Here is a 23,742-nt window from a genome sequence, read left to right on the forward strand (position 1 = left end):
TTCCAGCACAGTAGATAGCAATAATGCATCTTAACATTTGATACTAGCCCACAAAAAATCCAAGAAGGAGAAGAAGAACAAGAAGACTTGACTTTTAACAACATTTTATTTACACAATTCAAACATATAAACAATTGACCTAAAATAAGTCTCAGTTAAAAATCATTAAATGAGGAGCTTTTTAAAATGTAGTCCTCCATCATCTGACCCATCACATAAAATGTTAAACCCCACAGCTGAATAAAATCCCCCATGTTCTGTCTGACTCTGTGGAAGTGAACTCCAGCCTTATTCTGGCTTTAACGTTGCATTTCCACCAAGCCACGGCATCGAGGTGAGCTGCCTCCTGCAGTCTGTCTCTACAGGACAGGTAAATGGCCATCTTTGCTACACTGTTTAAAAAATGAAATAGATTAAAAATAAATGAAAAGCCTTTGGTTTATTTCATTTGTTTTGGAAAACTCATCCTATAAAAATAGTATTTGCAAAAATGTTCCCAAAAAGACTAAATACACTAATTAAAAGATTAAAAATTGTCTTTAGTTTTGTGCATTCCACAAAAGAACAACAAGAAGAAGACACATCATAACACAAAAATACAAAAACAGAATATAGTAGTTGGAACTATAGAGCTAAAAACTCATGTACAGTAGGTGGCGGTATGCACCTATAAGTTGTTTGCAATCCGCCAATCTAATAAAGAAGAAGAAAAAATACAAATATCTATGCCACTCACAACATGGCCGTGGCGTTGGCATTCATTGGCCCTCCCTTTGCGTGAAGCTATCTGTAAACTACGTTAATGCTGCCACTCTGCGGCGTCGTGTAGGACCTCCCCAACATTTCATCTAACAGTTGACTAATGGTGGACGCGGTATACTGTTCGCAATTGGTCCTCATAGCTGTCGCCCCGACGCCTTGCCCTCCTTAGGAGCGTAGTGATAACCAGGACCTGGGCAGAGAGAGGGGCTCCGCATTCAGCTCGGCTTCAGACCTCTTTTCCACATTTTATTAAAGGATCTCGCGCCTCCGTTCGTAGTTGTTACTCATGTTCTCGTTGAGCTTTTTCGACTTGGACAGCGTGAATGAAGCAGCGCTGTTAACATTCAAGACCATCTGCTTAGAGAAAAGGGAGGTGGAAGAAAGAAGGAAACGACAGTAGAGAAAAAAAAAGAAAAAAAAAAGACGGAGGTTGTTTGGACCAGGACGACAAAGCGGCTAGCTTCCGGAGCTGTGAGGGCTATTTACACTCAACGTGACATTGATAACTGATAGGAGATAAAACCGAGGATAATCTGCTGCCGGGGACAGCCTCGACAATCTGCTGGCGTCGAAAAGAAGATAAATTAGTTAACGAGGTGTGAGCAAAACATTAGACTGGAGCATCGCTGTCATCTGGAGGAAAACAAAGGAAACACAACGGTTCAGGTAACGTTGGATTTATCAATCTACTAGAAACATTTGTCTGTTTTTGTTTTGTCATTGCTAATAATTTATTCAAACAAATGCAAACCCAGATGGAAAATGACGGTGGGAAGCTGTTGGCTCTTCCTGGGTTTGGGCTCCTTCAGGAAGATGCTGAGGAGCCTAATGGGAACATTTATTATAACAAGTGGCTTCAAAGAGTCTAAACTCTACATTCTTCTTACAGTTGTTTATATTGGCAGTTCAGCAGACATTTAAACAGAGCTGAATCCCACGGATAAGACCTCCACTGTCATAGAGGTATGAAGGCAAATCTGATTAAATTACAGAATAAAAGTTATTTTCCAAGACCAGCAGACAAAACAAGCCCTTTCTGGTTTAGCTAAGTGGATGACATCACTGCCAGGCTTTTCAAAAATGATTTTATTAGTTGTTTTTTTTGCTGGAGTAAAAAGTCACATGCCTGTCTATTGAAGAGGATTAGAGGCACTGATAAAATAAAAACAGTTGACTTTTTTAATTCTATTTCAGTTTAATATGGGGAAAAGGTCAGAATTCTGACTTTTTTCTCACAATTCTGACTTTAATCTCAGAATTTTTTTCCTCTCAATTCTGACTTTGATTTCAGAATTCTGATTTTGATCTCAGAATTCTGACTTTAATCTCAGGATTCTGAGTTTAATCTTAGAATTCTGACTTTAATCTCAGAATTCTGACTTTAATCTCAGAATTCTGACTTTAATCTCAGAATTCTGACTTTTTTCCCCTTAGAATTCTGACTTTTTTCCCCTCAGAATTCTGACTTTTATTTCTCACAATTCTGAATTTAATCTCAGAAGTCTGACTTTAATCTCAGAATTTTGGATCTTAATGTAGATGGGCACCATGGCGGAAGAGATGTGGGAGCACTCAGCTTCACTGACAAAGATGTGAGTTGTTTGAGAGGGCCAGTACACATTGGTGGAAAATTATGCCACTAGGCAACTTTTTACGTGCCCAAGGTAAAGTGATGCTATTTCATTAATGAAAGAGCAGAAGGTGATTAAAACAAGATAGGTAATCTCTAAAACAGACATGGCTACGGCTTGATGCTAACCTGTTTGGTAGCTGTCAGAATTCAGTCAGAATTCTGAGATTAAAGTCAGAATTCTGACTTTTTCTCATATAATACTGAAATAAAATTTTTAAATCAGTTAATTTTTTTTTCCTTTTTTTTTTTCGGTGACCCTAATCCTCTTCTGTACCTTTCTGTTTCCATCAAAGGTTGCATTAGGGAGAAAAAAAGATCTGGGCCACATGCCAGTACATTCTCCTTACTGAAAACGATCTGCATCATGCTATGTTTGTGTTTAACTGAAAGACATTTCCATTCAAGGACAGTTATTTATTCTAAACTCTGTAGCACTTGCTTTTTTTTTTTTTTAAACAGCCAAGACTTGGATCAAACTAAACAATCTGCAGCAGCTCTAGAAACTCAGTCATACCCATAAAGATATTACCATGCGTGGCAGGACAACACTGGGACACCATGGCTTAACATTGCATTGTTTATAACCATTAACCTCATTTTCTGGCTTCTTTCTTCTCCAGCATCACAATTGTGTGCATCATTGGCTATTTTAACCACTGAGATATCAAAATGTCAGCTGTCTTAGGAAAATGGTGGCTAATATCCTGTGTTACACTAATGAAAACAAATTCTTCCTAAAACCACTTCTCTAATGATAAATCAACATTTTCAACATAAAGATGTGGGGATTTCAAAATGAATAGTTTTAAACCTTTTCAACTCATTCCTTTTTAAACATAATGGCAGGTTTTCTAAGTTGTACTTTATTATGATTTACTTTTAAATCTTTAATCTTTTGGACAATTTTTGACACAGAGATAATACATTCTGCACTTCTTCCCGAGGCCGCTGTGAGACCAGCTGTTAAAATCTCTGGCGTAGGGCTGAGTCAGGCTTACTGTGAGATTAATGCTTTAGCCTTTTCAAATAAAGGTTTCGGTCACTTTTAAGGAGGGATTTTCCTCCTAAATTGGAAGTATTTTCAATTGACATTTTGGTGCTTGAATCTCTTTTTACTCATTGTTATTGTCCCGTTTTAAGGATGAACCACCTAACCTTCAGTGAGCTGTGTTGCCTGTTCTGCTGTCCACCGTGCCCCAGCAAGATCGCTTCCAAGCTGGCCTTCCTGCCCCCAGAGCCCACCTACAGCCTCATGTGTGATGAAAGCGGCAGCAGATGGACACTGCACCTCTCAGAGCGGGCTGACTGGCAGTACTCTGTGAGAGAAAAGGATGCCATCGAGTGTTTCATGACGCGCACCTCCAGAGGGAACCGCATTGCCTGCATGTTTGTGCGCTGCTCACCCAATGCCCGCTACACGCTGTTATTCTCCCATGGAAATGCTGTGGACCTGGGCCAGATGAGCAGTTTCTACATCGGTCTGGGCTCAAGGATCAACTGTAATGTGTTCTCCTACGACTACTCTGGTTACGGAGCCAGCTCTGGGAAACCCTCAGAGAAAAACCTGTATGCAGACGTGGACGCTGCATGGCATGCGCTGCGATCACGGTAAGGATGAGACATTTTTTTTTAGGATGGTTACATGTTGCTATAATTGGTCAACGCTTTAAATTCAGATCTTTTTAACATGTATGAAAGTACATTGCAACAAAATGAAGACTGGGTGAAAAAAGGAAGTGGCAGATATTTACATAGACAAAGAGAGCAGAGTTCCTCACACCGTCGGACACTAAATCAGACTTCAACTTTCTGCTGGCATGTCAGGATTACCTGAATCGTTGCTAAATTCCAGAATAAAGAGCAACATTTTACTGAAGTTTATGTTTTCCTTTCTGTGATGTCAGACATGTGCATAGATTGGTCAATCATTTTGCGTCTCCTTCCTCTTGCCCCATCAAGTGTTTTACTCTAGTTTCTAACCCGCTCTTCTTGAACCCATCTTTAATCATACATATATTTTATTGGCTATCTGATTATACTAAACTGTGTTATACTTGAGTCAGAATTTACTTCCCATTTTGGCCCTAAGTTTGGATCATTGTTCAGTCGGAAGGTCCATTTCCCCCCCCCCACGCTAACTTAATGTTTTTTCCCCATCATGCTGTGTATTTTATTTTTCCTCCCAGTTCCCCAATGCATTTGTCAGTTTTGATCAGATAATATTGTTGCTTTGGAAATAATGTCTATTATTATTATTAGGGCTGAAACAATGAATCCATTGTTGAAATAATCGTCAACTAATTTAGTAATCAATTAATTGTTAACTGGAGGGTAGAGACTCTAAAACATGCCTTTAGCTGACAGAGCAACCTGCTTAGAGCTGTAATTATAACAAAATTGTAAACAGTTTGCATTTTTTCGTCTGTGAATATGCTCCATCCAGAACTTAATTTTATCTGATAATTTCACGATTAATTGAAAGGAATAATCGAAAGATGAATCAAAGAATCAAAAGGCATCCACACAAAAGATGTTTCTTTTTTTCTTTTTTTCATAGACATTTCTCATCCAAACCCGTTACCTCCGCAGCACACATCCAGTCTCCTTTTTTCATTCCTGTTTACTTTCATTCTTATCACTATATTTGTTTCAAGAGATTAATGTGCCGCTTTCATGCATCTGGTAGTTGCACGTAAGCATCAATTTGTGCAGTTTCACAAACCGCTTCCTGGAATCTTGCCTTATTTCTTTTGACTTTTGCTCATAATGTCACAAAAATCCCATCCCGGTGCCTCCATATAACTCAGTAGCTTTGAATAAGCTCTTACAAAGACCCATCATTCATAAGGCTTTACAATCTGCTTGAATATATAGTCTGCTTTTAATGTCAGCTTCTCACTTTAAAGGAATTAATTAAAACATATTTTTTAATTTAATATTCTGACATTTGGCAAAAAAAAAAAAAAAAAATAGGCAATTCTACCTGACCTAAAACGTTAAAAGCTTAATCTGATTTCTGTTTTGGAGAGAAAAAATTAAGGTTGTGTTTAATATTATGTAAACATCTACTCTAAGCTTGTATTTGTATTTGGTATGCTATTAACCTCTAAACGGTATACAAAAGCTTTCTTAGCTGCGATTTATTAATGTTACCTTCGTTCACACCGAAGTGACACGATTTTTGGCCCATTTGCGACCTGTATCATATCTTTTCTTTTTTTCTGTTCAGTCTGAACAACACAGATCCAATTTTTTTCCAATGCGACCAAGGCCACTTGGCTATGTGGTCCTGAATTGTGGTCCTGTGGTCCTTTTCATCTGACCTGAACGCCATTAATACCCGACAAAGGTCACTATTCTGGGTCTTGCTATGAAGAAGCAGCAAGAAAACCAACAAATATGGTGGACAATGATGCGGAGAGCAGTATTTATGTTTAACCATCTTGAAAATATTGAGTTTTTTTATGGTTGGGAAAGATCACTAGATGCGCTCCAGCACTACCATCTACAGTATGTTTACTTCTGTAAACACAGTACATTCTGGTCTGTGATGTCATTGTGTCCTCTACTGCGCATGCGTGACACTTGAGTTGTATGACTGCTGTTCATACAGGAGATCACATACCAGTCGCATATATTTGGAAATGTGAATGGCAATGCAATAAAAATTGGATTTCACACAAAAATCGGAATTGGGCATCAAGGCCTGCAGTGTGAACGTAGCCTTTCAGTTAAGAATGAGAGAAAAAATTTGTGCATGATGTTGTGATGTTGTTTTTTGCTATAAATTGAGTATGGGGACATTTTTGATTGAACTTAAAGGAGGTGAGTGGATAAAAAGGCTGATATGACAGAAGCTCAGTAGGATGATGTGGGAGACATCTTCCCTTTGAATTGTATAAAAAAAGCACAAAGAGAGGAGGGACAGGGTGCCTGCTGAAGGAGCTGAGTGGAGGAAGGATTACTCAAATCACGCTCGTCGGTGAAATGACAAGGAATGGTTCAGTTGGTTTAGATGTGGGTGGGTAATGAGTGTGGTTTCTGTTGGTCCACTGCATGAAGGTGGAAGTAAGTGTCGTGATCAGTCCGCTTTAAATGGATGTTTAGGTTTACAGACTATTAATCCCAGACTGATCAGAAAAGTATTTACTCTTTCTTAAGTCTCTTTGTATCGTTGTTGTTAATGTCCAGAACCATCGCCTCATCATATCTTAAGGAACCTCCATTCATCAAAATACATATAATGGCATTGAGCTGTATTGCAATTTTTTTTTTGCCTCTCTATTTTTTAATATTTATTCCATGTTTGTACTGTGGGGAATTTAATCTGGCAGAGAGCAGTCTGTCTTCATTGAAAATGCCAAAGTTTGTATATATTCCAGAGATGAACGTTTGAGATGAACGTGAAGCAGGATGTGGGAAAGGTCAGTCTACTTCACTGGGGCTCGGAAGTGGAAGAGCTTCATATTTCGTCAAAGCTAAAAACTTGTGTCTGGATAACTACAAACGGTAGATTACTGTGAAGCGAAGGGAGATCTAGAAACTTCTTTTTCTTTCTTTGCAGAAATAAAAAACCGAAATGCGCCATCCATTCATGTCCGTCCCCTAATTGGTCAATACTTTGTGAAACAACCTGTTGCTTCAAGTTCAGATGAAAACCTTTTGTTTTTTTTGCCAGTAATAGCTTCCATAAAGCTGTAGTCCGTCAACCTTATCTGGAAAGCTTAAACTCAGTTAGGTTGGACAGAGAGTCTGTCTGAACACTGTGTGTTAAAAGCTGGACTGTTACTGCCCCCTCTAACGAATGAATAAGCTTTGATGTAAACCATTCCTTTCTACCTCTGGCTGTGTGAAGGGTTTTAAGTCACTAGAAGCTGAACCACCAGCCCAGTGTCTTTTTCTTTTTTGTAATCTTTCCCTTCAGAACTGGCCTGTTTTCAGTATTTTGCACCGTCCATCTTCCTATCAAATATTCAGAGCCCACCCATCTCTGTTAAAGAAGAGCATCTCTAGAGAATGATACCTCCATGTTGCCTGCTAACACGTAGGCTGTGTCCTAATGTCCACCTTAATCACTATATGTGATTGCGCCATTTTAGATAAGTGTCAGAAGATCTAGTGGATGAAAAAGTAGTGGACTCAAAATTACCCACAATGCACCTTGAAAAGTAGTGATATCTGATCTCTAAGACAAGCAGATATAATCTGGAATGCTTTGCAAGGAGAGCTCTCCGACCAAAGCATTATGGGATTCGCTATCACAGTGACATGCTGTCGCCATAGGCGACAACAAATTACAAAGATGGCGCAGGCACTGTGCGGGGAGACGGAGTCACGTGACCAATGGTGAGCGAAAAGTAGTGATCATCTGTACAAACAGTCAGTTAACTGAGTTGACTATAAAGTCCACGCTGTATATAGTGATTGAGGGATCTAGGGGTTAGGGTGGAGGTCCGGGTACAGCCTTAGTGTTTTTCTTTCTTAGCAGACATCAAAAATCTTGCTGACCTTTTAAATAAATGTGTTTTTAGTTCAATGCGGATAATTATGTGAGAATCAGTCAGTTGCAGTTCCTTCTCACTGATGAGGCCTGAAGGCTAAAATCATCAGTTTGTTTGACCTCAGGTCACTCACTTCCTTCCATCCATGTTTGAGGATGTCTGCTTTTAGTCTTGGATCATCTCGTCATCTCCTTCTTTTGTTCTTTGTTGGAGCAGAGGGATCATGCTTTATGTCCGAGGGACTGATTCATGGAGGGAATCTGGTTTACAGTAATGCAAACACGAGCTCAAACTGGGTTACTGGTTCCTACTAATATCAGAGTCAGATTCTTTCATGGTTCACAAGATCTGAAGTGGTTTATCTTTTTTTTTTCTTTTTTTCATTGTTTCTGCCATTAAGCCAGATCCAGTTCCCATAAAAGATAAGAACATTTCCTCACAGCTAAGTAGCTGTTGTTTTGTGGAATACCATCCAGTCCGGCGCTTGGTGTTTGGGTTTTGCAACTGTTAAATACTGGGCTTGGCTTTTAGACTGAAGATCATTAAAATGACCCAAAAAAAGATTACCGTAACACTGCAAGTGTTATTTGTTTCTTTTCAGAACCTCTTTAAGCTTAATCAGAATGAAACCAGATGAACTGGGTGTTTTTGTTGAGGAGAACATAAAGCGCTCATACAGATGGAAATGTCTGCAGCAGTGACTGAGCCCTCGGCTGCATGACTTTAGCTCAGTGTTTTCTCAGCTCCAGATGACTGCTTCTCTGCAAATAAAGGGCTCCGCATAAGGAAGCTAGCAGGTTAAACAGGAAGTGTGATGACAATTAAGCCACTGGTTGAAGAAGAACTGGCTTTTCTAGTGGTCACACTTTCCATCTTAATGTATACTGAGTCATTCGGTTCCTCCTGCTTCAACTTCGACTCCCTTTTAGTTACAGATGTGAAAGCAACATTGGAATAAATGCAACTAAAACAAGTGAGATGTTAGGACCACTATGGTTCTGCTGCCTTTTTACCTGAGAATACCTTTTTTGCTAATATATTAGAGGGCTCCCTTCCTCCTAACTATGGGATATTTCCTAAATTGGCCTTGTTCAAAATTAGTAAATGATGTCCTAATTTAAGTGGCTCAAAAATATGTCATGAAAAGCTTTAGTTTAAAGAAAAATGATCTGTGCTTCAGGTGAAGCACCAGGCCCATAGCAATAATTTACAGAGAATTAACAAATCAAATAAGATGTATATATTGTAAGAAAGGAGCACTATTTCAAAAGCTGCCAAAGTTCTGACTTTACTCTGATCAAAGTTATATTTGGGGATCTATAAAATGTTTTCGTTATGTTTTGTTATTTTAGCTTTTTGGAGACTTAAGCTTCACATCAACCCCATCAACCCCTGCTTCTTCTATTTCATAGATCATCACAGACCTAACAAGCTTTGTGATGAGTTGGGCTTCCTGCCTTTATATCAAAACCACACAGGCTTGAAAACTGTAGCTTTTTAGCCATTTTCGCCTCCATGCTGTAACTATATGGTTTATTTATTTTCAATAATAACAACTGAACTTCTTTCTTACAGTAGCATATTTTTCAGCAACATGGTGGCATTGTGATGTTGCTGTATGGAACACATAACACAAAAAAAAAAAAAAAACACTTTAAATTACATTTTAAAACATGGATTTTACTTGTGTCAGTAACGGCTCCATCTCTCTGTAGTCTGAGTGTATGTACAAGGACTTTAAGAGTGATTTAAAACATATTCCTGTTCTCCGCTTTGATTAAATAAGTTATGGAGCTTGATAAAAGCTCTTACAAAACTTTTCTGCTTACTGCAGGATTTAACTTCCCCCAATGTCATGCTTCAAGCTTTAGATTTCAAACGTTTTTTCCAGGAAAATTATCCAGAGTTTCAGATAAAACCTTTAAAAAAAAAAAAGAGCTATCTATTGTTGCTGTAGTAGCTACTGCTGAAATGTGTGCTTCATGTCCCGGGCTGGGTTGACTCATGGTCAGTATTTGCATCAGAGTGTTAGGCCTCTCTGTCTGTGTCATAAAGATCACATAAATAAGTCGACTGATTGCATTTTCTCTTTATCCTTTGCCCTAGAACAGAACATCAGATATAGAGATGTTGGTGTTTAGAACTTCACTAAGTCTAAGGATGTATTTGTCTATAATAATGTGACAGGAGACCTTTTTATCCTCATTAAATTGACCAACTATTTATTATTTTCACATTTCTAACTTATATGAACCTTTTACTCTTGTTTTTGTCTCTTTGCCATATGGTTAGCAAGGCGTTTACACTTGTAGGGAAATGTAAATTATTGTCGGATCAGATCATGTTCAGACCCCTGTTCCATTTCAAATTTATTGCATCTTCTATTATCTATTACTTTATTAGTCATGATGATTAATTATTTATAACAGAAAATCACCTATCTTTGCAGTTTTAATTTCAGTTTTGTTTTTTCCAACAAAGCAGCTATCCAAACGAGGTTTATGTAAACTTTGTGGCCAATGTCCTTCGTCACTCAGCAACTACAGTATCTCTTTGTTTTACTGCCACGTCTTTCTCTCTATCTCTGATGGGCTGCGTGTCTCTCCATGTTTGAATAGATATGGCTCACAGTTGTGCGTTTTATTCTATTGTTTTGGTTCCAGGGCCTAACCAGGGCTGATGTTAACTGTCAGCACGACTATAAACAGCTTATGCGGTAAAATAGACCCACCTCACTATCCCTGTAAATTGACATTTACAGTTTTAAACGTTGAGCAGTCATTGTGGGCATTTCTCCATCAAGGCCAGCTAATCTCCGCAGGGACCAGCAGGATAAACTGGACAGTAACTAGTAACTGGGTGTTCTTTGCTTTTATTTCTTCATTGTTATCATATGTTTGGTCTGAAAATGTGCACAGCTGCAAACATAATTAGACGAGCTCTAGACCAGTTTACCAATAGAACCGGTTTGGTGGGAACACCCCCGCTGTGTTAAAAGCATCAAAGAAGGGCTGCTGTGTTTGTAGCTTAGAGGAACCAATTTACTCTGAACCAGTCGGTCCTGATGAATTTCATGGCAATAAAAAAAAAAAAAAAAAAAAAAAAAACTTTTTATATAGGTTTTTCCAAAAGTTTGTTGTTCTACCTCACTAAAATCAATATAAATTGACAAACTTACAGATATATCTAAAATATCAGTGTGGAATTAAAGTGCTTAAACACATCGGCAGATGACATGGTGCTCCAAATCCTCACCAACGGTTGAAACTTCACTGGAGTTAAACATGTTCTTTATTTTGTGTATTGGCCTTTTTTATTTTCATCCAAAAATCAGACCTTGAATCATTGAGAAAAGTCCACTTGGCCCAGGTTCAGACATTTCTGACGCTGTCTCTGTAAACAAGGGATGCAGCATTTCCATCCTTCTTGTAGGATCTGTCTGCATAGACCGCCTTAGTTCACTGCTCCGCCTTAATTCACTGATCCGTCTTAATTCACTTATTCAACCCTCCTTTATAAAACTCCCCAAATTTATTAATGAATTTTGCTTGGCAATCCTTTCAATGCTGCAATTATCCGTGTTGCTAATAATTTTTTCGTCAACTAATTTAGTAATCGATTAATTGTTAACTGGAGTATAGAAACTACATGCCTTTAGCTGACAGAGTGGCCCATTTAGAGCAGTAATTCTACCAAAAAAAAAATATATATATATATAATAATAAAAAAACATTTTGCATTTAAGATTTTTTTAAAATGTTTTCATCTGTCAATATGCTCTATCCAGAACTCCTCAAGTGGAAACATTTTAGTTTCACCGGGTTTATATTTGAAAAATTCTTCTTTAAGGAACCTTTGGCTACTCGACAATTAATTTGATTAATGTAAAAAATAATCAACAGATTAATCGATTTGCAAATTAATCGTTTGTTGCAGCCCTAGATAGAACACTCTATATAATTGTAATTAAAGTAATGAAAAACTGTGAGTTTAAAACTACATCCCTTCTTCTTGATTTATATTCAGTTTATTTAGCTCATCTTAAATTCCCAATTCAAAATTCTGAAACTGAAATATGTATTGTTTTTGGACTATTTGGATAAGTCCTTGTGCTGAACATGTTTTTTACTGAGATGTCCAGAACTTAGGATAGACCCAGTAGTTTCTGTTTGTTCTATCAGAGCTCTGTCAGCGTCATTACCTGCATCCCTCACAGGTGTTTTCTCTTTTTCTTCACATTGATCTTTCCTGCTCTTTGTAGAGCCATACGAAATAAGCCTTATGACCGAAACAACCACCTGTCAACTTACGTTTCATCAGCTCAGCAGAGCCAGAGGCGAGGAAACAAACGACCTGCCTGTAGTTCAGCCGTGCAAAATGAGGCACTCCCTTCACCTGAGCAGGAGATATCCTCCCTGTGTGAGTCAGCAGGCCTGCCTCGTCATACGGCTGGTTACTCGTCAGAAGGATCAGCCAGCTTCCTGCTACTAGCAGTGAAAATGGGAATTTAGTTGAGGAGGGTTTTCCTTGTACTTTCACACTTTATCGTTCACGTCGTTTTTTTTTTTATATCTCTACAAATCACGACATTCAATTCTCTTATTTTCCTTTCAGAATAAAAAGATTGTAAAACTGAGCTTGAAAAAATATAGATGGCCAAAGGTTTTTAATTTTCATTCCACAGCAAAGTTTTTTTTTTTCTTATTCGGTTTAAAAACTTAGGTTTCCCTTTGTCTCTTAAAGAGTAAATCAGTGATTTTTCTGAGTCTTGTTTCCAAATAGCTCTGTATAACCTTGTCTTTTTTCTGTGTGGAAGAAGCAGATCAGCAGTCGTTCCTGCTTGTCTAATATTGAGCGGTAACCTGGCAACAGATTTGCAAAGAGCTTTCAGACCAAACCTTCCTTCTCTACTGAGGCCTGTAAAAACAAATGAGGGAATCTTGTTTCCTGATCAATAAGTCTATTGATCGTAGTGGAAATGGATCCTATCCATCTCTTCAGGCGTTCGAAATGCTGTGGAGGAATTTTCAGACCTTCTCTTGCAAAATCCCAAGCTAGTATTTGTTTACCTTTCCGACCTGGAAAAACAAAATTAGTCATCGAGATAATGACGCCTGTACCAATCTCTTGGGTGGAGTCCAGTTGCTCACCTGGCTAAACACAGAATTGTGCAATAAAAGTCTATTACTCCATCGTTTTGTACTTTGATTCTAACATTTCTTCAAGGATAGCACCAGTTTACTAAATTATTTTTAATAAGGAATTTCCTAACCTTCTGAGTTGAAAGGTTTCAGTTCATCAAGCATTTCCCTGATGATCCCCCTGCAGTGTCACAGATGGCGTTTCTAAATCTGTTTTAACAAAAAAATGGGGTAGGCGACATATGTTCAAGACTTACAATGTATATTAGTCATAGATCAGCACTGCTAAGAAGTTAAAAGTATTTTTAGTCTTGAGGGAGCACGAGGTGGGCAGTCAAAAAAGCAGCGTGATGTAGAAGAGTGGGATGAGGGAGGATGGGATGCGTAAAGGATTGGATTTGTGTCAGGAGACTGAATCGATGAAGGTTTGGGGGAGGGAAGAATCACTGACTTTCGCCTTTGAAGAACGATTGAAGCTGAAATTCGAAAGTAAATTGTGAACTGCACCAGCATGTCTGTGATTACAGTCCTCGTGCGCCGCTCCCTGAATGTTTGAACACAATACAAGATAGAGTGATGAAAGGGGAAGTCCACAGGTTCAAGCCTTGCCATATTCAGCGTTTGTGTCTCTGTTGTCAAGTGAAACTCCCCGGCCTGCTCCTCTGCCTCTGATAATGACATTGGTCGGTAAATGTGAAGATGTAAACAAAAGGTGGCTGGAAAATGCTGTCCTTCTAACGTCCTCCGTCTTTCCAGACAGTGACTGTCTGTTCTGCTTTGTCCGCTTTGTTGATTTTACATATTTGGTTGTAGCATGTTGCTATTCAGACTATTTTTATGTGGCAAGGTTTAGGCTGCATCATGTCTGGTTTTACTAAAAGCTGAACTAAAAAAAAAAACAAAAAAAAAAAATCATCCTTGTATGGTTTGTTTGTAAGACTCTATCTATCCATCTATCCATCTATCTCACAGTAAATTTGTTTTATAAAATACAACTTGCAAATCTTGCTATACGCCATGAATATATTGTAAAAGCTTCTGTTAAGAAAACTAATCTTTAAAAAAAAGCTGCACTGAAGAGGTTTGTAATGAAATGTATGATTACCATTGATTCCTCAGTGATGGATATTTTATTTCTCTATAAGGTTTTGTGTTAATTTGGACTTGCAGGAAAAAAAAGCAGCGTTGATTTCAGCTTGATTGTACCAAAACTCAAACAAACTCTACTGCTTTTTTTTAAATCTGATATAGTTCGAAGCATGGAGTTACTAATAATGAGAATTTTATATAAGATTTTATTATTTACTCTTATTGGATCAGCTTCAAGACATTTTTTTTTCAAATAACTAAGATGTGAGCGAACCCAGTTGGTGTTCTTTAGCAGCCGTCATACTGCAGTAACTCTTACGGTGCTGTGCCAGTATTCGCTCCACTATTTATACCCTGATGAGCACCTGACATGGACTGTAAACACTTTGTATATTCATGCTAAAGATTGTCTGGAGGCCACACTGACTGCGTTCCTCTGTTTGAGCTTCAGTTGTTTACTTTTTGCAGCAGGAAGCAAACATTACTGCAGTTTGATGGATTATAATCTTAGCTTCATCAGAAAACAAAGTAGTTTAACATGTCATCTGTCCCGTTGTTTTATGTATCCATCACTGTGAATCATAGGGGCAGGGTGGTATCAGCTGTAGTGTTGAGCCTGTAATGTTAGAGGTCCAGTATTTAATAACACGGTGGAGGGCAGGTTTGTTCTGGTTGCGTTTTACTGTTTGCTTTGCGTTATTCAGCCATGCAGCAATAGAGACAGTGATGCAGTGTTCCCAAAGTAGGTTCCAGCTCGTCAGCTGACTGCTTGCTACACTGGGTCACGTTAGCCATAATCAGCTGTGGAATGTCTTCTCTTCCTCCTGATCTTATTTTTCCTTCCTCTCTCATTTTATGCCTTCCCCTCAAACTAGGATCAGTGTCTTTCCTCTTCTGTCACCTCATTTTTTTTCTTTGTCTTTAGTCACAAGACTGCAGGGATATTGTAGAAGCAGCACTGCATCACACAGCTTTATGCCGGCTTTAAAAGAGCACTTGTATAGAAGTGACAAAATAAACCCACAAAAGGAGTGATTAAATCAATTAAAGCATTCAGAGCAAACAACTAATTTAACAAATGTATCGGAGGAAAAGAGGAGAAACTGCCAAGTAGAAAAAAAACTGTGATCAAAGCTTAACAGGAGAAGAAAAGAAATTAATCACATTAGTGAAACTAGTTACTATTATTGTGTGTGTTAATCAGCCTCTAATAGCTTCGCTGGAGGCATGCCAACGTCTGCTTGATGAGGACACAAGTACCAGCTCATAGCAGTGCATTTGTACTGTACATATCTTTATTGTGTTGACCTGACTTTATGGTTATCTTAAGTTTTTATTTTGCGTGTTTTTCTTATCTTTAAAGGTACGGCATCCGTCCAGAGAGCGTGATCATCTACGGTCAGAGCATTGGCACAGTGCCCTCTGTGGACCTCGCCTCTCGCTACGAGAGTGCCGCAGTCATCCTGCACTCCCCGCTTACCTCTGGGATGAGAGTGGCTTTCCCTGACACCAAGAAGACCTACTGTTTTGACGCCTTTCCGAAGTGAGTGCACCCTAAGGCTCTCTGATTTTACTCTTCAAGAATGCCGACATCCTCATAGATGTAAAGACAACAAACTGATTTCAATTTCATTTGATTGGCTTGAGTAAAAAAAATGTTGCCAACTGCTCCACCTGGTGGACAGTTGGTAAGATTTAATGCCTGGTAAATGTATTCGGCTCTCTTTGGTGTTTTTCCTTTGGAACTACTTTGTTTGGATTGTATGTGAAACACATGTGGAGGGAATATGGATTCAGTTATTTATTATTGTTTTTAAAAACATTTTAGATGTTTGTGTTCTGCGTCGCTGACCTAGTAATTTGTAAAAACGTTTTCAATCACAGGTCAAGCTATGACATGTCTTGCCAATTAGTAATAAGTCTGCATTTTAAACCATATTAAAATATAATATTTAAAAATGATAAAATATACTAATTTCTTTCTGGGCTGCATGGTTCGGGTTGTTGTCATGCTGGTAGGTGAAATCAACCAAAAATAGGTGCTTTTTTTTTTTCCAGAACTGCTTTTATTAAGCTCCATCAACTCTGAAAAAGTTCCCGTCATGATTAACTGTGGTGAATTATTCTTATCTTTCACAATGATCTCCCTTTTTGGTCACATCAGTTAAAAAACAATCTGAAATCTGTGATTGCAATGTGACAAAATGTTTATCTGTGTGACTTGTTCAATTGTTCTGTACTTGAATTGAATTCTGATCTTTATTTCTTCTAATCTGTATAATTTCTTTCTCCTTTTTTGCCTCCAAGCATCGACAAGATTTCCAAAGTAACGTCTCCGGTCCTGTTGATCCATGGTACCGAGGATGAGGTCATCGACTTCTCTCACGGCCTGGCGCTGTATGAACGCTGCCAGCGCCCGGTGGAGCCTCTCTGGGTAGAGGGGGCCGGACACAACGACGTTGAGCTCTACGGACAGTACCTGGAGAGGCTGAAACAGTTTGTTGCACACGAGCTAGTCAATTTATAAAGCTGCTGGAAATGAAAGAAGCCGGGAAGAAAGCCACTGTTTTAAAGTCGGCCTGAGTTATTGTTTCTGCGCGAGTTGCTAAACTGAGAATCGATGCGTCTGTCTTGAACTGACCTCATGGTGACTCGCCTCACTTAGTCGAGGCGTTTCTTCCCCCATTTGGTTCTTTACTTCACCCGGGATTACGCCGATCCTTTTTTCACTGGAAACGTCACCTCAGTATAAATCATTTTCCTTTGCTCTTAAATATAAGCGGAGAGGAGACCCATGCAAGGACAATATTGGAGTTAATGCAGTTATTTCAGAATAATCAAGTGTCATATTTTTTTCCTGCCTTATGAGAGATGATCTGTGGTTCTAAATAGAGACCTGCATTCCAGAAAATGGCCTTTCTACAGACTGATCAGTCTAAACCACCTCAACTCTGCATCTAAATCATGTTTCAATCTCCTCTCTTAGTACTGTGTAGATTTTCTTTCCAACATAACACGTTGGTTTTGCACATTATGGTTTGTCACTGAGGAGCTGAAGAAGACAAACTAACACTTCACCCATCTGTGCCAGTTTTGCCAAATGTTTTACTACGTTAATGAAGCTTGTGTAAATAACGAAGATTTGAACTTGGCACCATCTCTGTTAACTTGTAAAAGGTACAGCCTGATTATAAATTATTGAAGCAAGATGATGGTCTGCAGTGGAAGGTTTGGTTCCTTGTTTGAGAGTCTGTCCTTTCCAGCTCAAAGTAGTAACTTATTGGTTTGATGCATTATTGCTTTAAGGCACCATTCTTCATGCACCTGTTGATAAATATGTTTTCAGAGAATCTGTGGGCAAAATTCTGAGCTTTTGAAAATGATCACTCCATGTTTTTTTGTTGTTTTTTTTAATCACAGTTTTGTACAAATTCTATCTCTGGATCTTAATATATCAAATGAAATACTTGCCTGCTTTATGTAACTGGGCTAGAATATACTTATTGTACTTTTTTCCTAATGTATACAGAAGCAAAACTGCTGTGAAAGCTGCTGTCCTGCAAGACCACTATTTCCAATCAGGACGAGTTGGGATCACTGCTAATATTTATGGCTTCATCGGTTCAGGAAGTAGCTAAAATCTGAAAATAGGTTATTTTAGGGGAAATACATTATTTTTTTTTCATTCAGTGTATTTAGACTGGGCGGTTTAGCATGGTTCTCCACTCTACTGAGACAATAAGCTATTTCGGTGATTAGCTTAACATCCAGGGCTTTGCTTTGTGTTCATTTTATCTTTCCTCAACATATTGCTGAAATCTTTGTTTCGTTTGCCCTTTAATTCATAGAGCGCCAAAACAGAGCTGCGTCTCACCATCACTCCACTAAAAGGAAATGTCAGAGCTGCTGTGTGCCATGAACGTACTATTTGCTTTTATTTTTATTTTTTTGGCTGGCATGAAGACATTTAACTGTGACAGAAATGTCATTTTTGTTGGGGTTATTTTTACACTTGGACTCTTGAAACTTCTTTTTTTTCCCTCACAGTTAACAATGAGCCAACTGGTGCTACCGTAAACCTTCAGGTCTGACTGGCTGTCTAATAAAAGAGCGGAAACGAGCAGCCGTTTGTCAGATTGACCAAGAACCACATCAGGATTGGGGACGACTTGTTTTGATGCATTGGCATGTTTTTTTCCTTGTATTTTCTTTTGATATGTACAAAGACTTTTGCTTTTTTTTCACTGTAATAATTTTTTGTCAAGTTTTTATTTCACTGGACTTTTGTTTTTTTTAATCCCTCAATATGACAAGGCTGGCATCCAGGCAGCCTTTTGTACTCACCACCCTTACAGGTTTTAACCGATTTGATTTAATCTAGCATATTTCAATGCAAAGAACCTATGTATTAGCATTAATATAGTAATTCTAACATGGATAGAAAAATAAAACTAAGTGGAAAAAATGATGTAACTGGCTTTAAGTTTTTCTTTAATTATAAGGGTCTCTCATTAAGCACTATGCATTTTGCAGAGTAGGTTTGGAATTGCACTAGGGTCCTTTTTACTACTTTTTTTTTTTTATATGTAGATATATAGTATTTTATTTGGGAACCCGAAAGTGGGACTAATTAAAACAGGGCATCAATTCTTCTTTCGGTCAGACTGTCTTTACACCAGCAGATGGCAATGCAACTCTGATCTCACTGAATGGATACAGAGATTCTTTAAATAACTCCCTGGAAACCCATGTTTTCTTTTCAAAATGTAGGGAAAGGGAACTCCACATCCTTGAGGTAGGAAGCAGGATGGAAACCTGCAGGAGAACATTACTAAATGCTTTACTGTATAAATAAGCCATATTTGACTTTAGAACAGAGTTCCTGTTCCTTTAGGGTACATAAAGCATATCTGTTTTCAGGGTCAAATTAAAGACATTTTAAGATTAAATTTTGGATAAACCAACACAAGCAGGGCTTTTTCTATGGCGCTGGAGGAGAATCAAAGTTAAGGAAATTTTACAAAAAACAATATAACACAAGACAAGTGTGCTGTTAATGTGTGTCCATGCATTTGGGTTATATTTTATTGAATCACCTTTTACTGATATACTTACTGAAATATTTTTGGAGCGTTTCTCTTGCACCTCTAAAAGTTGCATTTGTCTCCCTTCATTATTGCAAAACTGCTCAAACTCAGACCGAATGGAAAACATCTGTGAAATGCTATTTTAAGTCATTCTCCCAGATTTTCTGTTTGACTTATATCTGAACTTTTACTGGTCCTTTCTGACAGAACATGCTTTGATCCAATCCAGTACATCTGGTAATCCAGTTTTGCAATTAAGTGCTACTTGTTGATAGTTATCTACACATAAACCCTGTAAAATATGTTATATCAACTGAAATATCAAGCTGTGGATGTCTAGCTAATATATTTTCATTTATGTGTAGGCCACTGGCCAGACTGGACACACAAGGTTCAAGTTCAGGTTTGAACTTTAAGCTTTCGTTTGCATTTTCTCACTCGGCGTGTCAAACTTTAGCTTTTTCAAAGCTATTGTCTCTTGAGTGTATGTGAGCTAGTCCTGTGATTGAATGGGAAGCAGTCCAAACATTCAGCTGACACTGACCTCTCATCCAGTATCAGCCAGGGCACTCTCCAGTGTATGCATTCATGCAGGACTGTCAGAGTACGGCAGAAATATAGAAACTAATAGTAGAATGGGTGGGGCATACATATAATTGACAGAAGTAACAAAATTGGCGTTTCAGTGAAGCACTGAAGTCTATAAACCAGGAGTCTTCAACGTTTTCCAGGCCAAGAACCCCCTAACTGATGGCGAGATGGAGCGGGGACCCCCTAATTATATATATGGCATGAAAATGTATCAAACTGGTCCTATAGTTACTCTATTACATATGGAGTAATGTAAGGAAGGTAATTTTACCCTGAGATTATTAAAGTATTTCTGATTCAGATTCCTGGTTGATGGGACAGGTGTTGTGAATGAAACGGTGCCCAGCTTAAAAGAGCTCCTGTGTGTCGCTGAATGTGTGCATTGATGACTGAAAGACATCTTCTGCCTCCATTTATCAGTCTACTACAATGTGTTGAATTCATATTAATGTCCAGGTGTGGAGCTAGATGGGGGGGCAGGGGTGGTCGTGGCCATTTTTTCCCTCAAAAACAGATGGTGGCAGTAGTAGTACTCTGAAGTGGAATATTCAAAATATTAAAAATCCTTACATATTAACAATTACTTGACAACAAAAACACTGTTGTTAATTATGCACATCAATATACTAACAATAAAGATGAAAAATACAGAATTCATGCTCTTTTCAGAGCCAGATTTTGTCTTATGGGGTAAAGAAAAAAATATTTGTTTCTGCAAGTCATCTAGGAGTCTTCAATGAAATCGTAGATAACTATTTTAGTGAAAACTTAATAAATAAAAAATGTATGTAGATATTAGTTTTTGTAAATATCACTTTTATGCAGAACGATTATTGATAGTAGGTAAATAATGACATTAGAAATAATGTTCGCTGCAGAACTCAAACCTGAAACAATTTAATCCACTATACCTTTTATCTAGAAAGCACAAATATCTAAATATATGATTGTATTTGTTTTGAAAGGCTGTAGGAAATAATAGTTTATCTTTATTTAGAAAAATCTGGATGTTTTTGCTCGTTAATTTTCCTGCTGGAAAAGTGTAGATTCTGGTGCCTATCCACTATTGGCTACCCCTCAGTATACACTGGTTATTGCCTGGCCACCCTTATAAAAAGGTTGTGCTACACCTCTGTTAACCCTTTATAGGCCTTTCAATGAAATCCTTTGAAAATCCACATTTCAAGGCAACAGTGTTATTGGAATCCAAGACAAGAACTTATTGCCTTTGGAACATTTTGATGGCAAAACTGAATGTCAATGTAATAACAACAAACAGCAACTTTCCCGAATTTATTAAGCAAAATAACAAAAATAAGTGCTTTTTAACTTTACTTTTTAACTTTTCTGTTAGCTTTTTACCTTTTTTTTTTTTGCTTTTTTATTATCTTTGTACATTTTTTACTTTACTTTTTTTTTAACTTTTTAATCAGCTTTTTACCTTTTTTTTAACTTTTTATTATCTTTGTGTATTTTTTCCTTGATTTTTTAACTTTTTAATTAGCTTTTTACATTTTTTCCTTGACTTTTTAACTTTTTTATTAACTTTTTACCTTTTTTCCTTTTGCTTTTTTATTATCTTTGTACATTTTTTACTTTACTTTTTTTTTAACTTTTTAATCAGCTTTTTACCTTTTTTTAACTTTTTATTATCTTTGTGTATTTTTTCCTTGATTTTTTTACTTTTTAATTAGCTTTTTACATTTTTTCCTTGACTTTTTAACTGTTTTATTAACTTTTTACCTTTTTTCCTTTACTTTTTTCCTTTTGAATAAGCTTTTTACCTTTTTTCCTTGATTTTTTAACTTTATAATTAACTGTTTACCTTATTTTCTTGAACTTTTTTTCTGCAACTTAATTTACAGTAGATAATATATCGTTCAAGGGCTCATCTAACTGGTCAAATGCCAAAATAAGATGTACAGCCATGTAGCAGTATCTTTGCTGAATGGGGGAATATAGATCTTGTGCTTCTAGACCTCACTGATGGACGGAGGGGGCATTTGTAATGTGTATTTAAAGACATTTCAATTAGTGGAAAAAAAATGCTGGGGGGGATATAAAAAAAAAAAAAAGTGACCCCCCCATGCAGCACCTCTGTGGACCCCCTAGGGGTCGCGGACCCCCTGTTGAAGACCTCCGCTTTAAACCACGTTCCTTCTATTGTGAGCAGTATTTCCGATTGTCCTTAAACGCACCACCACTTCCTTTCTCTCCAAGCCGCGCCTGCTCCCTCTTGGTGGGGTTGGAGGCTGACTTTACGGATGAAAGGCAGCCTATCAGCAGAAGAAAAAAAAAAGAAACATGTGGAAAAGGAGTATATATAGAGGGAACGAGTAAATCCCGAACGCTTTCCGGGCTGATAGGTTTATTTCAGCAGCTCGGTGGATCTTTCTTCTCATATCGGTTCTCCAGAGAGCGAATGGACTCAGCAGGACAACCGTAGACCTCAGCGTCCACTCCGCCGTCTGCATTGTGTTCAACTGTTGGGGGTGGAAGAGGATTCACCGGGTGAGCCTTTCGGTTCAGGGTTTGTTTTGTCCTCATTTCTATTAGAAGAGAAAGAGAGGCGCTTTCAGAAGTTGGTCAGAAAGTGTCAGCTGGACAGCGCGTTGCTTCGTGTCTCAAACACTCCGCGTGTAGTAAATATTTGGTAATTCACATCAAACCGCGTTTCCTGGAGGTTCTTCCTTTTGTGATGCATAAGAAAATGAAGTAACTTTTACTTATTTTAATACTTAGCTGTTTATCTTATTGTTAGAATTGCCGTCTTGGCCAAAACAAGCCTAAAGAGTTTTACCTCATGATATAAACTAACCCCCTTCCCTAAAATCCACATCTGTTTGATATTCAGTAGTTTTTTAAATCAGGAAAATGTGAGGGTGACTGTTCCACATCTGCAGCCAAAACAGTGGATCACTGCAGACTTTATTTTAGTTTGCAACCCTTTGTTGTCAGGTCATTAACATCAAGTGATTGGTAAAAACTTCTGACAATTTAAAGTCAGTAGTTAAGATACCTAGAACAACACATTGTGAACAGTTGCTTAATTGATTTAGCTTTTTTTTGTTTTGCCCAAAATTAAATAACTTCAGGATCCAGATGTGGATTAGCCTGGTTCTGCTGGAGGTTTTTTTCCTGTTAAAAGGGAGTTTTTCCTCTCCACTGTCACTACAAACATGCTTAGTGTGAGGAATTGCATCTGAGTCGATGCAATCAACTGGTTTTCCTTAGATAGAAAACTTTGTATCAATTTGACTGTATGATCTGGTTGAACTGTAAAGTGCCTTGAGATGACGTGTTGTGACTTGGTGCTATATAAATGAACTGAACTGAATTGAATTGGATGTCCCATCTTATGTGGCACTGATGACATCACAGGGCAGGTTAACTATTGATTATGAGAATTATGGTATTTTTAAAGGACAGTTGTTTCCTTGGTTGTAAAGTTTATTCAACAGGGACAGAACAAATAAACAACTGATTCAACTGATGCCATGTTGATTGATCAAGTCTATAATTAAACAAATATAAGAAACAAGATACTAACATAAAAAAAAACATACATTCACCAGCTACTTTATTAGGTACACCTTTCCTATTAATGAAAATCTCTAATCAGCCAATCACATGGCAGCAACTCGATGCCTTTAGACATGGTCTACAGTAGACTAAGGCTGCAACTAACGAATACTTTGCAAATCAATTCATCTGTTGATAATTTTTTTCCATTAATTGATTAATAATCAGATTAAAAAAAAAGGTTCCTTAAAGAAGACTTTTTGGGAAATTAAACCAGGTGAAACTAAAACTTTTCCAATGGAGGAGTTTTGGATAGAGCATATTGACAAACAGAATGCAAATCTTAAATCTATTGACAATCTTAAATGCAAAATGTTTACATATCCTTTTTAAAATTACTGCTCTACCAGGGTCAC

The 23,742-nt window shown here is 37.7% G+C and overlaps 2 protein-coding genes across 3 annotated transcripts in view; both read left to right on the top strand.

Moving 5' to 3' along the window:
* The first annotated feature begins 776 nt into the window (after positions 1 to 776).
* Positions 777 to 18,598, top strand: abhd17b (abhydrolase domain containing 17B). Of its 2 annotated transcripts, XM_015398931.1 has the most exons (5): positions 777 to 1,428; positions 1,652 to 1,725; positions 3,536 to 4,003; positions 15,490 to 15,669; positions 16,434 to 18,598. In XM_015398931.1, the coding sequence occupies exons 3-5, from the start codon at positions 3,537 to 3,539 to the stop codon at positions 16,651 to 16,653; spliced, it is 867 nt and encodes a 288-aa protein (XP_015254417.1). In that variant the 5' UTR covers positions 777 to 1,428; positions 1,652 to 1,725; position 3,536; the 3' UTR covers positions 16,654 to 18,598. The 2 variants fall into 2 exon arrangements, with proteins under 2 accessions (XP_015254417.1, XP_015254416.1); XM_015398930.1 differs by lacking the exon at positions 1,652 to 1,725 and having other exon boundaries at positions 782 to 1,428; positions 16,434 to 18,597.
* Positions 18,599 to 22,041: 3,443 nt separating this feature from the next.
* tmem2 (transmembrane protein 2) overlaps positions 22,042 to 23,742 on the top strand; it is a 44,206-nt gene continuing 42,505 nt past the window's right edge. Inside the window, exon 1 of the mRNA XM_015398922.1 lies at positions 22,042 to 22,315. The gene's annotated coding sequence lies outside the window, so the exon portion shown is untranslated. The remainder of the gene's footprint in view (positions 22,316 to 23,742) is intronic.

This window comes from Cyprinodon variegatus, unplaced genomic scaffold, assembly GCF_000732505.1.
Source record: "Cyprinodon variegatus isolate N-32 unplaced genomic scaffold, C_variegatus-1.0 Scaffold973, whole genome shotgun sequence".
Taxonomy (NCBI): Eukaryota; Metazoa; Chordata; class Actinopteri; order Cyprinodontiformes; family Cyprinodontidae; genus Cyprinodon; species Cyprinodon variegatus.

Coding starts and splice junctions, on each gene's coding strand:
- abhd17b (XM_015398931.1), top strand. CDS start 3,537: ATGAACCACCTAACCTTCAGTGAGCTGTGTTGCCTGTTCTGCTGTCCA. Junction 4,004..15,489: donor TGGCATGCGCTGCGATCACG/GTAAGGATGAGA, acceptor TTATCTTTAAAG/GTACGGCATCCGTCCAGAGA. Junction 15,670..16,433: donor TGTTTTGACGCCTTTCCGAA/GTGAGTGCACCC, acceptor TTTGCCTCCAAG/CATCGACAAGATTTCCAAAG.